Source organism: Callorhinus ursinus, unplaced genomic scaffold (genome assembly GCF_003265705.2).
Source record: "Callorhinus ursinus isolate GAN/ISIS: 27379988/994484 unplaced genomic scaffold, GSC_fseal_2.0 scaffold99, whole genome shotgun sequence".
Lineage (NCBI taxonomy): Eukaryota > Metazoa > Chordata > Mammalia > Carnivora > Otariidae > Callorhinus > Callorhinus ursinus.
Window position 1 is genome coordinate 1,480,228 of NW_027397161.1, and position 17,539 is coordinate 1,497,766.

The window sequence follows — 17,539 nt, forward strand, 5'->3', positions numbered from 1 at the left end:
AGAGAGAGAGACAGCGAGAGAGGGAACACAAGCAGGGGGAGTGGGAGAGGGAGAAGCAGGCTCCCTACAGTCCCAGGATCCTGGGATCATGACCTGAGCCGAAGGCAGACGTTTAACGACTGAGCCACCCAGGCACCCCTAAATAAAGATTTTTCTTTATTTCCTTGGGTCATTTTCTTTTAGGGTCATTTTCTCCATTTGTTTTTCTTGATTCTTCTCTTTTTTATGTCAGTGTTTTCTCAACTGTCTGATTGACTTTTCATATTTATGAATGAAGCACCAGGTTTATTAAAGTAAGTTTTTTGAATAGTAGGGGTTTGCTCTGCTGGTTCCTGCTCAGTCTTCTCCCTGAATTGTTTGTAAAGCCCTTGTTCTTAAGCACTGAGATAGGATTCCAGAGCAGGCACAGAGATTCTTAAGGCTCTTCACTCCCAAAGCCATTTAATTATCAGACACGTACCTCTCTATTAGATCTCACCCAGATAAGTTCTCTCCTTTGTCTTTTTGTGATTCTGGCTGACATAGTTCACCAAGTTGATTACATTTTTCATTACTTTGAATTATTTTGGGGGTTGTTTTCTAATGCATATTTATAAAATAAACATTTCAGAGTAGCAAAAGCAGCTATTTCCTGGCAGCTAATGAATCCCCATATTAGATTCTCATTTGCAAGTTGGTCGTTAACTTTTTAGGAAGTTAATCTGGTTATTAGAACCTTGTTATGCAATTATTATAGTGCTACAGAATTAGTGTATTTTGTTCCATAAAGTCAAGGGACGAGTAAAACCTCTATGCAGTGATTGGAATAAAATTGTACTCGACTTTTTGGTGTTGTTTTATTGTAACTTTATCATGTACCAAGCTTTTCCTTAGGTTTGTGTCACTATATTTATTTGCTGACATCACTTCTATCGCTAATATAACCAGTTTTGTGTTCATTATTTCTACTAAGATCATAACAAGGTTCAGAATTTTGTAGCTATTTATAGGAAATAAAACTTAATAGTGTGTTTGCTGACTTTACAGCTGCTTGATAAAGGTAGTGAGTTTTCAGTGTTTTCTTTTTTTTTAAGATTTTATTTATTTATTTGACAGAGAGAGACACAGTGAGAGAGGGAATACAAGCAGGGGGAGTGGGAGAGGGAGAAGCAGGCTTCCCGCGGAGCAGGGAGCCCGATGTGGGGCTCAGTCCCAGGACCCTGGGACCACGACCCAAGCCGAAGGCAGATGCTCAACCGACCGAGCCACCCAGGCGCCTCCAGTGTTAGTTCTTTAAAAACATTTTAGTTTACCTTGCTTCTAGTGTTTGACTTTTATTAATTTCTATGTTCAATGATAATTTTAGAAATTTCTAATTTTTTGTTACATACCAAACAATTGGTAATGTGTGAGTTTATTATCATGAAATTTATTAATCATAGCTTAAAAGGTATGAACACACATATATATATATGTGTATGTATTTAGTTTATCCTTAGAATAAAATAAATTTCTTGTCTTTTTAAATGTAGATATGAAATTTGAATTGCTGTGTTACAGCCATTCACTGTTAACTGCTGTTAACTATTTAGGTTGGTGCAGTGCAGCTTCATTCTGTTTTTAGAAAGGCTGCATGTTCTAGGGCAAATACCCTGGGCTCTTGGAGAGTTGGTCCTCACTAACCCACTTACAAGGTTCTCCTGCATGAAGAAAACTGACTAACATTTAGGGGCTTCTGACAGCCTAAGGCTATGTCCCTGTGATGACCCAGCCCCCTTTGAGTTCCTGTCTGGCAAAGCCCAGGGCTGTCAGAATGGCAGTGTGTTTGGTCAGCACCTGGATAGGCCTGCCCCTCCCTTTCTAGTGCATTTACAGTTTTGCATCCTTCCTCTGTCCCTGAGATGTCTGTGTGTCTCTACAACCCGGGAGTGTTTCTCTCTAGGACCTGAAAGCCATCCTGCAACTGGAATCCCCAGGAAGGATGAGGCCTCTGCCTCCAGGTCTCTATGGGAAGGTAGGCTCCTGACTTCCATAGCTGCCAGCCTGCAGACACTTATGTGTCTGGCCTGGCTGCATTTATGCTGACCAGCCCTGCGTGATTTTCTCTTGCCCAGCTGCTCCGTTTAATGTGCCCAGCCACCCCTGCACAGATGGGAATGGAGCTCAGCTGTCCCCTGCTGTCGGCAGTTTGTCTTGGACCTTCTCCCCACACTGCTAATCTGCAGTCAGCCCCCGAAAGGACTCAGTCTGCGGTCAGCCTCGCCCTTGCAAGTCAGACTCAGTGCCATCTGAGCTTTGGTGTCCTGTGCCTGGTGCAGCATCTGCACATTAGGGCTCTTGTTTGCAGATGCACGTGTCCACAACGTCGAATCTGTCGTCTGGAACGTTAGAAACGACCTGCACATTCTCAGCCAGGCCGTGTGCCTGTTGGTGTGCTAACAAGCAGGGATTAGAGGGATAGCTGTGGAACAACCAGTAATCCAGTTTACTTGATTACTTGAGCAGCCAATAATTTGTTTCTAAGTAATCGAATTTATAATATAAAACATTTTCTAGCATTAAGGGGTAATTTTGAAAAAGACAGCCAAAGGTAAATTATGTCTTAATCCTAAAGCTGTGTGTGAGCCAGCCTCCCCTCTTTGCGTCTGTTGGCAAATGCACTAGTTGGTCTGTTGTTCTGTGGGCTTGGGAGGCCACCTTCTGTGGCCTCCAGTGTCCCTGCTCATTCCAGCCTGTAATTCTGGGCATTCTTGCCATGAGGGACACCACCCCTGCGTGCTCTGAACTAGATCCCCTGGGTTGACCAGTGGTGCTGTAGACACAGACCATGTGACTGCCATGGCATGAAAGTCTGGGTTGGGTTTGGGGCAGTGGGACTGGACAGGAAGAATGGATTTCTTTCATTTTAGGAAACATGTTATGAGAAGTAGTAGGACTTGTTGATGGGTTGCATCTGATCTGAGACTGGAGTGTCAGTGCCCTGTCCACCAGGCCACTCTTGGCATGCAGCCCAGCCACAGCGACCGGCAACCAGGATGCTGAGGGCAAGGGTGCGTAGCCCCCAGGTGTCAGGAGCTGTGGCAGCTGTTGTCAAACAATTTGTGGAAAACCAAACAACTTCGCACTTTTAACCCTTTATTAACATGCAACTAACGGGTTCAGCTGACATTTAGCTTTAACATTCGGCAAGCGAGTGAGTGTTTGCTCAGCCGAGATGGTGCTGGGTGTTGAAGGCATCGGGTGGCTGCACAGTGCTGCCAATCCAGGACACCCTGGAAGCTCGTGGGTTGGGTGGTGTTTGGAGGCAGGCATGATGTTCCGGGATCTGTGTGCTTTGGGGAAACTGCTTTTTGGGAATAGAGAAGTGGGGCTAGAGGGGTGACTGGGGATAACAGGCCCCGAGCATGACCCCAAGAGTGAGACTCTGGCTTTCCTGCCTCTGAGTTTGGCTCAAGAATAAACAGTACATAGTGTAATGAGGGAAAAGGACCCTGGCCCAGGAGGAGCTGTTCTGCAGCTTCTGCCTCTGGAAAGGATGGTGGGTGAGGTGTCCGTGCTCCCACAGCCTCCTCCTGGGGTGTCAGCATGAGGTGGAGGAGAAGTGCAGAGAATTCCTTTGAAGTCCTGCTGTACTCTAGGGGCAGACGGACAGCACCATGAAGGCTGTCTAAGGCTCTCCCCGCACAGGGCTCCAGAGAGCCTCGTGGTAAATGGGCATCATTGAGCCGGCTCACCAGGTGGCTCATGTGAGATGCTGGTCGGCTACACTGGGGCTCTTTCTGGAGTTGCTCATTTTACATGCAGCGGACACGCAGCCCGGGGTCACCTGGTGTGGACATTGACCTCCATGGAGTTGAACTCTCAGGTTTGCCTGTGTGTGGACTGAGTAATCCTGTAGCTTGAAGGGTTTGCTGTGTGGGCAGCTCCCCTCTTTTGTTTTCAGAGTGGGGTTTATTCCCCTTATAGGGGGAAGCGCTGCCTTTCTATTCTGTACTTGGAGAGACCAGAGTTTAACTGGTGTCTCTGTTCCACAGGGCAGGGGCTGAAATGCTGGTGAATTTGGTCTTTAAGAGAGTGGAGGGTAAAAAAGACAAAAGGCTCCTGGTCTGAAGCACTCTGTCTACACATATGTACGCAGAGTTCCTAAAAATACATGTGACACGTGAGGGCTGGGATAGGGCATGAGGGAACTGTGTGTTATTTTATAACATAAACCATTAATTTTTTAAATGACAAAAGACATTTAAAAGAAACAAAGAAAGAAAAATCTTTAGGGGGTGAGCAAGGCCATTTGCCTGATTTTCAAGGGCCCAAAGCTGGGTTGGTGAAAAGGGCAGAAGGAAGATCTTGTGGTCTACCAGAGAGCTGGTGCCTGCAGGGTTTTTACCTGTCAGCGTAAGTCATGTGATTACATCTAGGAGGAGGCCCAGTCCCTGGGCCCTGGCTGGTGCCCTTCCCCTCGGTAGGGGTCTCTAGCTCTCGTCCTCTCTCGGGCACACGAGCTCTCTGTTCAGTTTGGACCGTGTGTTCGGAAAAGGTCCTGTGTTAAACCTCTACACAGAGCAGTGAACTTGAGACAAAAATTTTTAATGTTCAGAAACTATAAGTTATAACTATGCTAATTGCTACTGATCATCTTACACCATATCTTGCTGAGGACCCATTTTGTTAAGTCAACCAATTTATCAAAAAATATGTTTTCTCATTATAGTAGATCACAGTAAATTTTGTGGTTATAGTATGCGTTGGCTAGATTCTTATAATTGATTGCTTTTTATTTTTAGTTAGTATTTATGAACTATTGTGAACTGTTTTTCTGTTTCCTTAACTTTCACATTACCAGGAAGATTTTTGGTGGCTTATCCATGAATAAGTTTTTGTTTTTCATTTGTACTACATTTGCTTTAAATCTGAAACTTACAAAAATCTTACTTTTTTTGTACCCTCAAAGCAGTGTTTCTCAAAGGGAAAGTGAAATAATCTGGATAAATCTACCATGTTGTCTATAGGAAACATCCTTGATTAATTTGCTTAGTGAGTTTCTTCATTATCTAAATCTGTCTTGTATGTGGCCGATGAATTGTGTATGCGCTCATGGAGGAGTCATGTTGCTGCATGCTCAGTACCTGGGGGCCAGGGGGGCGGGGCGCAGCCTGCCAGGTAGGGACACTCCAGGGGCATCTCCTCCGTTGGCAGCCAGAAACACTGTTGGGCAGTGGGACTGGGCAGTGACAGGCATTGGGTGACATGGAAGGTGGAGAGTGGGGAGTGTGTTTTACCTACACTTATAAAGTAGCCAGAGGAACACATTCTATAATTGTTTATAGGTCATCTTAGACTAGGGAATAGTTTTTTAAAATTTGCATTACCATTACCTTTTTTCCTAGTAGGTAGTAATTTCTTGCATGTCAAGGACTAATTGCCATTGACTTAAATGACCTAATGAAAAAGCAGCTCACTAGAGTGTACAAAATTAGTTTTTTAAACTTTAAAAATTCTAACTTTATACTTTTCTTTTTAGAGAAGAACAAAAGATGATACTTGGAAAGCAGATGACCTCAGAAAACATCTTTTGGTACTGTATCTTAAAGATTTGAGTTGGGGTCCTTTTGGAGCTTGGACAGTTTCTTGGACAGTTTTACCTGCTTCTCAACTTTGCTTCTGTGTGGCTCATTTCAGAAGTGTTTTTGACTCAGAGATAAAGCCGTATCGTTAATAGGTCTGGAACTGTGGTGGGACAGGGTTGCCCTGCTCAGCCCAGCATCCCAGCAGCTCCATCAGGTTTCTGTTATGGGTCAGGGCTTGGGCCATATGTGTCGGGGTGTGCGTGTATGTGTGTGGTGTACATTGAGTGCATGTGTGTGGTGTGTGTGTGCATGTATGTGTGTGTGGTTTATCTGTGTGGTAAGTTTGCATGCGTGTGTTTATGTGTGTGTGTGTGCATGTGTCTGTGTGTGTGGTGTATGTGGAGGGAACTTTGGGCTGAGAAAATGAGTAAAAGGAAAATCCCCCTTTGCATTGGAGTCGGGAGGCCAGAGAGGGCAGCGCCCAGGCTCTACCAGTCCACTGTCCACTGCAGACCCAACAGGGAGAGATGCATCTCCCAGTGGATACTATTTTACTATCCCGGAAGGAGAAAGGAAGCTTTCCTCCTGCCCTGGCAACAGCTCAGCCAGCGAGAAGCCACTACACTTCCCAGCTCCAAGTTAACACCAACGGACTTTTAGATTAATGCAGCCCCTCCCAGTGCCCCCTCTCCTCTGTAAAAGAGCCTCCTCCCTTTGTTCTGCAGAATCACCTATGGTTTTGCCATAGCGTAATTGTCCCAGATTGCAATTCTCTGCCATTCCCGAATAAACCCATTTTTGCTGGTAAAGTAACCGGGGTTAACAGGGGTTGAGATCAAGACCACCTGAGAATTTTATAGGGGTGAGGGGCCGGTCAGTCCTTGTTCTTGGAGTTGGACCCAGGCTGTTAGTGTCTCAGAGACTTTAAGATGTAGCTTCAGTAACCCTTTCTTTTTCTTTCTGTTCCATGTGGTAGTTCAGATTTGACTTGCCAGCAGATGCGAATGTCTCTGGTAAATGGGTGCCCACTGCCAGTCATAGAAATGCTCAGTCTGATTTTGCATTCAGAGACTCTTCTTCCAGGCCCATCTTGCTGGGATGGAAAGCAGTTGCAGCTAGTGTTAAGACCCCTCATTGAGTATGACTCAGATTCCAAATTCTGCTTTTTTTCTCTTGGTTTAGGCTGCACAATCAGGTAGTCCCAAGGAAGATAAGAAACACAGAGAAAAGAAGCTGCATAAGGAGTCAGAAATGGACCTCCCTGAATACAGAGAGCCCAAGCACGGGGGCCCAGACCGAGACAGCAAGTACAGAGAGAGGCCTGGCGAGAGAGATGGCCCCGTGTCCAGGGAGAACCCTCATGGGGACAGAGAAAGAGAAAAGCAAAGGGAAAGGAAAAAGGACTCCAGAGACCGGGACAGAGAAAGGCATAAGGAGAAACACCGCGAGCAGGACACGGAGAAGTCTCACGGTAAAGGAAAAGACAGGGACAAGGCCAGAGACCGCGGAGCTAAGAGGGAGGAGCGCGGGCGGACGGCTGCCTGCCATGACCCGCTGGGCTGGCTGCTCCTGGGCAGAGCAGAACGCGAGACCCGAGCAGGTGCGTGTTTCCGCTGTGGAACCTTGGCAGCTGGTGCGGCTCCATACTCTCTCGGAGGCACACTGCGTGGCTGGTGGCTGCATCTTGTCTGTATCTCTCCACTAAAAGAGCTTAGTGCTCAGGGGTATTTCCCTGTCTTGCAAGGCTCGCTCGTCGTATTTTCTTTCATGATTTTCATAAATGTCTTAGCTTGACCTTGACGGTATAGGCCTCTGTTGTGTGTGTGTGCAGGTATGTATGTACTTTTCACTGTTTTTTTTTTTTTTTTGACATTTTAAAAACTCAGTGAATGAAAGGAGTAACAATTTTCTCAATATTTACTGCAGTTTTACTATTAAGGCACATTTTAGACTACCTGGCTAAAGCTCAGGCTACATTGTAAATATCTGAAAATAATGCTCTTTAATTAGAAGAATTCCCCAAAAGTGTCAGTTTTATTCTAAGCAAGATTTAAATATTTTTATCTAATTCCCAGGAATTCTAAGATAAATGTGCATACTTCCCCCCCATGTAAGTATCATCATTTTTTTACTGTACAAATAGTATATGTTTTTCTAAAAAATTCTAACTAGCTAAAGTAAACAAAAAGAATATACTTAAACAATACATAATAATTCTTAGATTTGTCACGAAGGCTTGAGGTCCTGGTCATGAACAGGATGGAAACCACGGCCCCTTGTTCACGTCCCCTCTTACCACTGTTGCCTTCTGCTCCCGAGGCCGCTGCCCGGGTCTGCACGGAGCCCAGAAGCAGGGCACCTGCTGGGGCGTGAGTGTGCATTTTTGTTGGGTAAAGTGTACTTAGGGGTGGGATTATGGGTTGATGGGGTCACCACTCGGCATGTTTAACAGAAACTTCCTTACTCTCCATTGCCTCTTTTCACGGTTATTGTATTGATGTTCTTGGTGTGTATTTCTAATAATATCTTTTTTGCTTCTCTGCTTCCCTGAGCACCTCGGTCAGTGGCCAGGCACTCGGATGCCGTGTGTGTGGGCTAGTGCCCCTCTTGAGTTTCCAGGGGGTCAGTCGGATCTTCTCCAGATTGCCTCAGTTGCCATTGCGGTCTCCCTCCTTAGCCCATTTTACGTTTAGATTCTAGGACTTCTCATGCTTGATGTTGAAGGGTGTGTTTTAATTGAAGAATATGTTTTCATATGTGTTAACATATACTACATAATGATGCAATATGTACAGTAAGGACTGCAGCAAGATGTTAGGTCATTCTGATGTGCTGACGTTTGGAAATGTCAAAAATATGTTCTGTTTTTGTAGTAAGCAGAGGGAGAACGGAAGAGAAGGAGAGGAGAGGTGGAGACCCTGAGAGGGGGGACGAGGAGAGAGAAAGACGATACAGAGAGAGGAAGGTACGTGGGGAATCCAGAAGGGCTCTCCAGAGTCCGCAGAGCACAGCCTGTTCCTGCGTTGTTAGTAGAAGCAGTTTTGGGAAGTGTCGTCACACAGGATGTAAGGTCTGAGGAAGTTCTCAGCCACTTTTCCTTACACGTGTGTTGTTTTCTTTCCAGGAGAAATACATGGAGGCTTTGGAAAATTTAGAAAATACAAATAAATAGTAAGAAGAAAATAAAAACAAATTCCACCCCAAGACGATTATTGATAATATTTAAGTATATATCCTAACAGAGTAGGTTTACATATGCATTTGTGTATGTATACATATATGTTTTCTTAAATTGGATTTTTACTCTTTTATGAACTTTTTTTTTTAAAGATTTTATTTATTTATTTATTCATTTGAGAGAGAGAGAATGAGAGATAGAGAGCATGAGAGGGAAGAGGGTCAGAGGGAGAAGCCGACTCCCCGCCGAGCAGGGAGCCCGATGCGGGACTCGATCCCGGGACTCCAGGATCATGACCTGAGCCGAAGGCAGTCACTTAACCAACTGAGCCACCCAGGCGCCCCTGTTTTATGAACTTTAAACTGGATACATTTGGAACATTTTTCTAAGTCATATTTCTATATAATATTAATGGCTGTACAATACAATGATATGGGTGTGTCAATTTTCTTGATACATCTTTTTTTTTTGGACACTTAGGTTGCTTCTGAATTTTTTTTTTATTATAAAGACATCCATGGGGTAAAGTTTTTGCATTTATTCATAATTATTTTCCTATGATTAATTTCTGGAAATGAACTTGCTAGATGAAAGTAAATGTAAACTTACCCCATTTGCTGTACAGAAAAGCTGTAATTATTTATATCATCAGAGTGTAATTTGCCATGTCCAAAGCAGCAACTAGGCATGACCATAATTTTTAATCTTTGCTAATTTGATTCAGAACAAAGGAACACTTCTGAACATTTTATGAAAGGGTTTACTGCCCTCTTGTTAGTTACCCCTCTGCATGTTTGCTTACTTTCCTAATGGAGCATTTATTCTAAGAGTACTTTAAAGATGAACTCCCTGCTAGTTATTTCTGTTTCCATTTATGTTTTGAATTTTGTTTGTGGGATCTTTGTTTTTATTAGTAAGTTTAAAGTTATGAGGTAGTCAGGTCTGTCTTTCCTTGTTTTGGTTGTTGATGTAATGCTCAGAGAGCCTTTTCCCCACACCAGGATTACGTAAGTAGTTGCCTGTATTTTGTTCTGGGTCCTTACAATTTTTTTAACACTTAAATCTTTAATCCCCATAGAATTGATTTTGGTGATAGGTATGTGGTTGTAATCTAACTTTACGACTGAGGAGTTTGGTCATGGAGCTTGCCAGCACGTTTTTCTTTAGGAAGGTTATCCTGGCAGAGATGAGCAGAGTGCATGGGAATCAGATGAAGGAGAGGAGTCGGGAGGCTGCTGGGCAGCCACGGGCTGGGGGGTGGTGGCAGGAGTGGGATCCATGGGGACTAAGCCGAGAAGGAGGTCAGGGCCCTGTGGCTGGAGGGCGAGCGGTGACCCACTGTTGGGTGTGAGTAGAGGAGGCCCTCGGTGGGAGGAAAGGGCAGTTCCATTTGGGGTTCAGTTGAGATATACTGATGATGCTCCCGAAACTGAGTCTGAGCCAAAAATATGACATGTCAGCAAGCATGTTCTGCAAAGAGCTGTGCGTCACCATGTGATGGATGCCACCACTTATTACTGAGCACCCGCAGTGGTTTTGGGGAATCAGAGATGACTACACAGTGGTGCCTGGTTTTAGGAATCTCCCTGTGAGGGAGCAGATGCGTGAACTGCCAAGGACAGAGGCTGGTAGGGTGCGTGGTGCTCTGCTCACAGAGGTCACACATCTCACAGGAGGGACTAGGGTTGGTGGAGTGTAGGACGCATTCACAGCTGGGGAGAAGGTGACAGGAGTGACAGGGACGGGCTGTGGAGGACGGGGGCATACTTGCCATGCTGAGGAGTTTGCTCGTGGTTTTCCATATCAGGGTGAAGGCAGGAGTGCAGTGCAGCCACTACTACCCAGTGGGTTGTGTGGCCAGCAGCGGGTTTTTCTTTCCGGAAGCACATCTTTAGAGTCAGGGTAGAGGAGTGAGTGCAGTGTAGCTTCGCGCACGTGTGAAGGATGGCAGCCCACGTTTCATATGCTCATGCGTTTTTCCATCTGTCCCACTCAAAGCTGCAGTACGGTGACGGTAAAGACAATCCTCTGAAGTACTGGCTGTATAAAGAAGAAGGTGAAAGGAGACACAGGAAGCAGAAAGAACCAGATCGAGAAAGGAAACATGGAGAAAAAAGCAGCACAAGGGAAAAAAGAGAAAAGTATCCAAAAGAAAAAAGTAATTCCTTCTCTGACAAGGAGGGGGAAGAAAGACACAAGGGAAAACGACACAAGGAAGGTTTTCAGTTCGATGAAGAGAGGCGCCAGAGTAACACGGCTAAAAAAGAGAGGTTGTCAAGAGAAGACCTTAAGAAAAGAGAGTCCAAGGTACCGTTTCTGATGCTTCCTGGCCTCTGTAGTCACCCTGAGGCTGGCACTCTTAGAAGAGTTTTCTCTCTCTGTAGCCAGAGGGTAAGATTTGTCGCCTTTGTAGAAACGTGATCCAAGTCTGTGTAATGTGATCGGTACAGAGAAATTGCTGATACAGTAGGAAATATGAAGCCAGATTTTCTGATTATATTGTGAATGTACTTTTATTTGTTTTTTTAATTTTATTATGTTATGTTAGTCACCATACATTACATCATTCGTTTTTGATGTAGTGTTCCATGATTCATTGTTTGCGTATAACACAACACCCAGTGCTCCACGCAGAATGTGCCCTCCTCAATACCCATCACCAGGCTAACCCATCCCCCCGCCCCCTCCCCTAAAGCCCTGTTTGTCTCTCAGAGTCCATCGTCTCTCATGGTTCGTCTCCCCCTCCGAATGTACTTTTAACATGTACTCAGAAATCTATCATGAAATTGAAATTTTGAAGATGATATTAAGTGGAAAGTAAATTAATAATACAGCAAAATGTTTGAATCAGAATTAGTAGTGTAGGTTTACAAAACAGAACACAAAAATAAAACTATTGATTGCAAAGGGTCTAATTTTCCTGCCGTGTATATTGATAAAATAACTGCCATTGCTCAATATTTTCCTATACTAATTGTATCTTTTGTTCTCATGTATATACTTTTTGCTGTGCTGTTTTTCCAGACTCTGAAGCAAAGGGATTTCATTCTCCTGTTTCTCAGTGGTGCTCCCTTTCAGGTGCAAGCAAAGTGAGGGTCAGGTGCTGTGAGGCTCAGGAGGGTCAGGCCTTCAGGGGCAGAGACTGGGACCTCTGATTGACTGGTGCCCATCCATGAAAGTATGTGTAAGTCTTTTTAGGGAGGGTTGCTTAAGAATGTCCTGAAAAATCTTTGCAGTTGCTGCCTGGCCTCGTGCCCATCCTGGCTGCCTTTTTGCCGAGTGTGATAAATCACCTCTGCACCTGCCGCCTCCCGTGCCTTTGCCCACACCTTCCCTCACAGCAGGACCCTCACGGGCCCCCACCCTGGCACCTGCAACCTCTGCCCATGGTCAGGACATATGTCATCTGACAGCAGCAGTTTTGTTAACCACATACACACGTGTATCTTGAGCCCCTGGACTGTTTCCCTTGCTAACAGTGTCAACGAGCTTAGGGACCGGAATTGAGAATGGACCCTCACAGACAGGTGTGTCTTCCTCTTGTGTTTTAAATCTCTTTCCCTAGATCAGAATCCTTTTAGTGTGTTTTTCCCAATTTTTTATTAGGAACATTTTTAAACATACAGCAAAGTTGACAAGTTTCCACCACCTAGATCCTACCACTAACATTTTAATAAACTTGCCCATTTTACATTCCCTAGATCAAATTTAGTGACTAAACACAGCCTGTTTGGTTTCCCACAGAAATGCCTTTCTGAGTCTTGTCACAATATACACATTTGGCTTTTATTAACGCTGGATATAAGAAATAGCCCATGTTAATAAAACCACTGCCTTCAACAATGCTCCTTCCATGAGGATTAACATAATAATTAGTCCCCCTTGAGAGACTCTTCTGATGGATGACCAACTTTTTTTTTTTTTTTTTTGATAATTTGTTCCTATCTGTGGAGGGGCTACTCTGTGCTGGCCTTTGTTCCGTATGCTGAGGACATGGCTGTGACCAAAAGTGTTTATTTTTGTGGCGCTCACATTTCACTGGAGAAGCCATATAAAGAAAGAAACAAATGCGTATACAGTATATTGGAGTGATTAGTGAACATTATGTGTTTAACGTTTTTCTTTGCCTGGACTTTCAGATACTCAAAATATGCTTTTTAACTTAGTTATTATGCTAGCCTGGAGACTGATGTGGTTGCTGCTGAGGTGACCATAAAGTACAAGGGGGCACTATTAATAACTATGCTGGGACCACGGGTACAAACCAGGACTGTTCCCCGGGATTGTGTTCTCCTTTGTTCTCTCTCACTTTCTCTATGTGATTTTTTTTTTTTTAAGATTTTATTTATTTATTTGGGAGAGAGAGCTAGAAAGAGAGCATGAAGGGGGGCAGATGGAGAGAGGAGGAGCAGGGAGCCCGATGCAGGACTTGATACCAGGACCGTGGGATCATGACCTGAGCCAAAGGCAGACGCTTAACTGACTGAGCCATCCAAACATCCCTCTTTGTATGATTTTTGATCTGTTATTTTAATTGTGTACCTCCTCCAGTTTTTTCTTTCCTTTCCTTTCCTTTTTTTTTTTTTTTTTTTTTTTTAAGTAGGCTTCACACCCCACATGGGGCTTAAACTCACAACCCTGAGATTAAGAGTCACGTGCTCTACTGACTGAGCCAGCCAGGTGCCCCCTTCTCCAGTTTTCCATTAGGGATGGAGAGGGCATGATTAAGCATAATAACTATAACAAAGTGTCTTCTAGTTATTTATTAGAAGAATCCTGCGTGATGATCCCTCTTTTACTGCTGCTGAACATGGACCCTGCCCCTCTCTGCTTCTGGGGTAGTGACTTCACCACAGGTCCCTGTGGGCATCTGTTTCTAGCCCAGCACCCTCCCGGCCAGCCCACACGGCTTGGGAACAAGGCACTGAGCTGTTCATGATTACTTTTTCTTCTTCTTCTTTGTACCTAGATAGCCATTAAATCATAATTTTTTCTACCTGGCAGGACTGATTTCATTTTTTCCCCCATTCCAATCTATTTAACAGACTGATGCCAGACTGCTCTTCCTGTTAAACATGTAATTATACTTTTCTCCAATTAATTTTGGAAAAAATTTTAAATACAGGAAGAATAAAAAAACAAAAACAAAATTTATCTGTGATCTCAGAGATAATCCATTTTGTAATAAGTGTGTACATACTTACAATTCTTTTTCCCATATGTAAATGAACGCAAAATTGGAATCATGGCTATTTTTTTCATGGTATTCTGGGAAATAGTTTTTTTTTTTTTAAAGATTTTATTTATTTATTTGACAGAGAGACACAGCGAGAGAGGGAGCAAAAGCAGGGGGAGTGAGAGAGGGAAAGCAGGCTTCCCGCGGAGCAGGGAGCCCGATGTGGGGCTCGATCCCAGGACCCTGGGACCATGACCTGAGCCGAAGGCAGACGCTTAACAACTGAGCCACCCAGGCGCCCCTGGGAAATACTTTTTAGTAATTGGGTGTTTAATGGCTATCTGGTACTCTTTCATGTGGTCATAACCTTATTTATTTAACAAGCAACCTAATATGGAACATTGAGGTTACTAATATTTTTTTTTTATTTCATAAATTATTTGGTGATAAACAGATGGAAAGCCTTAATACATGTCTTTGTTTTCTAGGAATAATTTCCTAGAAGTATTTATAGATGAAAGAGAGTGAATTTTTTTTTTTTTTTTTTTTTAAAGATTTTATTTGAGAGAGTGAGAGAGAGAGCACATGAGAGGGGGGAGGGTCAGAGGGAGAAGCAGACTCCCCGCTGAGCAGAGAGCCCGATGTGGGACTCGATCCCGGGCCTCCAGGATCATGACCTGAGCCGAAGGCAGTCGCTTAACCAACTGAGCCACCCAGGCGCCCCAAGAGAGTGAATATTTTTAACTTTTTTTTTTCATTTTATTATGTTATGTTAATCACCATACATTACATCATTAGTTTTTGATGTAGGGTTCCATGATTCATTGTTTTTGTATAACACCCAGTGCTCCATGCAGTACGTGCCCTCCTTAATACCCATCACCAGGCTAACTCATCCCCCCACCCCCTCCCCTCTAGAACCCTCAGTTTGTTTCCCGGAGTCCATCGTCTCTCATGGTTCATCTCTCCCTCCGATTCCCTCCCCCCTTCATTTTTCCCTTCCTTCTCCTAATGTCCTCCCTGCTGTTCCTTATGTTCCACAGATAAATGAAACCATATAATTGACTTTCTCTGCTTGACTTGTTTCATTTAGCGTAATCAAGTCAAAAAATGGGCAGAAGACATGAACAGACACTTCTCTGAAGAAGACATACAAATGGCTAACAGACACATGAAAAAATGTTCATCATCATTAGCCATCAGTGAAATTTAAATCAAAACCACACTGAGATACCACCTTACACCAGTTAGAATGGCAAAAATGGACAGGGAAAGAAACAACAAATGTTGGAGAGGCTGTGGGGAAAGGGGAACCCTCTTACACTGTTGGTGGGAATGCAAGTTGGTATAGACACTTTGGAAAACAGTGTGGAGGTTCCTCAAAAATTTAAAAACAGAGCTACTGTATGACCCGGCAATTGCACTCCTGGGTATTTACCCCAAAGACACAGAGGTAGTGAAAAGAAGGGCCATATTTTTAACTGTTTTTAAGACTTTTGGTACACGTTGTGTATTGCTCTCTGGACTTTCTTGGTGGGTCATTTAGTCCTGCCTTTTCTGCTCTGCACTTTTTATCTTCATGGAGCAGTCCCCAGGTCTGTGAGCTTTCTCTGTCCTGGGGAGCACTTGCCCTGGTACCCTGGGGTCTTCACCTGTCACATTCCGGCCTCATGCCCCTCCCTCTAGGCCATGCTTCCAGCCAGTACTTGCTCAATAGATGCCTCTTTCTTTAAACCACCTACCTGGATTTCTTGGCTTGCAATCTGATGGTTTTAATTTTATTTTTACAAATTCACTTGATTTAAGAGAATTATAGACGTAGAATTTATAAATCAGTTGTTTAAATTTTCTTTTCTATAGGTGGATGGATCTATGAAATAGCCACATTATGTTGGAAAGTTCATAATTTTAAAGCAGTATAAGGAACTTGTCAGATTTATCTGAAAGTAATGTGAAATTGATAAGTAGAAATGTCTTTTACTTACTGAGATAACGTATAATCTTTTAGTATACCTTTACTCATCTTCTTTGCATTAATTATGTAATCGGCTGAAGGTAGCTGGTCAAAAACAGTAACACCTGTGGTGTCGATGCTTTTGTTAAATTTGGAGTCCATGCTTGTTGTACAGAGTTTACAGTTACAGTGACTTCATTATGATATGCTAATGAGTGTCATGGAATGTTTTGTTTCATAGAACAGTGAGCACCGAAACCGGGGTGCAAGTTCAAGGAGAGATCCCATCGGCAGCCGGGAAGGAACGTGCGTTCTCTGGTGACTGTTGTGTGCCCCGTCCTTCTCGTAGAATGTTCGAACATGAGTCTTTCTTACGGGGCCTGATGATAGCCAGTAAATGAGAATGAATTATAGATACGCTTCATTTACTCTTGATATAGCCCCTCCAAATTATATTCTAGGTGCACCTGAGGAGCTTGGAACTTTTTATAAATTCTTAGTCCTATTTTGTTTGTTTTCTATTTACTCACATGAACTTGGACATCAGTACTCACTTTGGGGTGTGAGTGTGTGAGAGGCGGTTCCAGCCCTGTAGTACTCGATACCTGGAGAGGGCGGAGTTTCTGCAGGTGGGCTCCCACCCCTTTCACTGCCACCAGTGCCCCGACCAGTCAGGGTGCGGACAACAGAGGAAGTCTGTCTATAGCCACAGCCAGGGCACGGACAGCAGCCTGCTGGAACGGCACGTCTGCCTCTGCTGGGCGTGTTGGGCGGCCCTCCAGAGCTCTTTCTCTGCTGCTACAAGTCTAGTAACAGTACCTGTTTTGTGTGGGTTTTGTGAAGATCACAGATTAGAGCTTGTATGTAAAATCTCATTTTGTACATAAGCTCTAGATTTCTTTTTTAAGTTTTTATTTAAATTCCAGTGTAGTTCACATACAGTAATGTTCGTACCAGGTGTACAATGTAGGGATTCAGCACGTCCGTGCACCAGCCGGTGCTCATCCCCATTCTGTTTCCCCTGTTTCCGCCCCCCCCCCCCCCCCGCCGCCCCTCTGGTCACCAGCAGTGTGTTCTCTGGAGTTAAGAGTCTGTTTCTTAGTTTGCCTCTCTTTTTTCTCCCTTTCCTCCTTTGTTTCAATTCTTAAAGTCCACATATGAGTGAGATCATATGGTATTTGTCTTTCTCTGACTGACTGATTTCACGTAGCACAATACTCTCTCGCTCCATCCATGTTACTGCAAATGGCAGGATCTCATTCTTTTTGGGGGATTGACTAATAAAATTACAGGAGTGTTCTAGAAGTCTCATAAGGATAGAGAGTCATACACACATACAACTTTGTCAAAACACATAGTTTCTTCTCTCTGCTGAGGCTGTTTTCTTTCTTGGATTGCTGCTGAAATACCAACAATGTAGGAAGACTTTAGTATCCACAGTTGTAATGAGACCTGTCAGACACTGATAAGAGCCTTTGCTGAAGTATAAAATGCTTTATGTTTCAAGTCTTTGTTTGAAATTAATTTTGAATTTGATCATACTTTCTAGGTATGCAGAGAATTTAGTAAGAAATAATGGAAAAGATAAAGACTCAAGAAGGAAGGTAAGACATTTATGTTGACTTTATTTTGCAGCAAGATTAGCCATGAGGCTCAGTTTGTGATGCCCTGGAAAGCAGAGCCTG

At 43.8% G+C, this 17,539-nt stretch overlaps 1 protein-coding gene across 2 annotated transcripts in view; it reads left to right on the plus strand.

The window, feature by feature from the left end:
- The window catches only part of DYNC2I1 (dynein 2 intermediate chain 1), a 60,052-nt gene that overhangs the window by 5,979 nt on the left and 36,534 nt on the right, over nucleotides 1-17,539 (plus strand). Inside the window, exons 2-7 of one of the 2 annotated variants that reach the window (XM_073888923.1) lie at nucleotides 5,501-5,554; nucleotides 6,729-7,146; nucleotides 8,420-8,511; nucleotides 10,723-11,031; nucleotides 16,096-16,172; nucleotides 17,404-17,458. In XM_073888923.1, the coding sequence (XP_073745024.1) occupies nucleotides 5,501-5,554; nucleotides 6,729-7,146; nucleotides 8,420-8,511; nucleotides 10,723-11,031; nucleotides 16,096-16,172; nucleotides 17,404-17,458 (1,005 nt within the window). The remainder of the gene's footprint in view (nucleotides 1-5,500; nucleotides 5,555-6,728; nucleotides 7,147-8,419; nucleotides 8,512-10,722; nucleotides 11,032-16,095; nucleotides 16,173-17,403; nucleotides 17,459-17,539) is intronic. The other variant, XM_025859120.2, reaches the window with a different exon arrangement.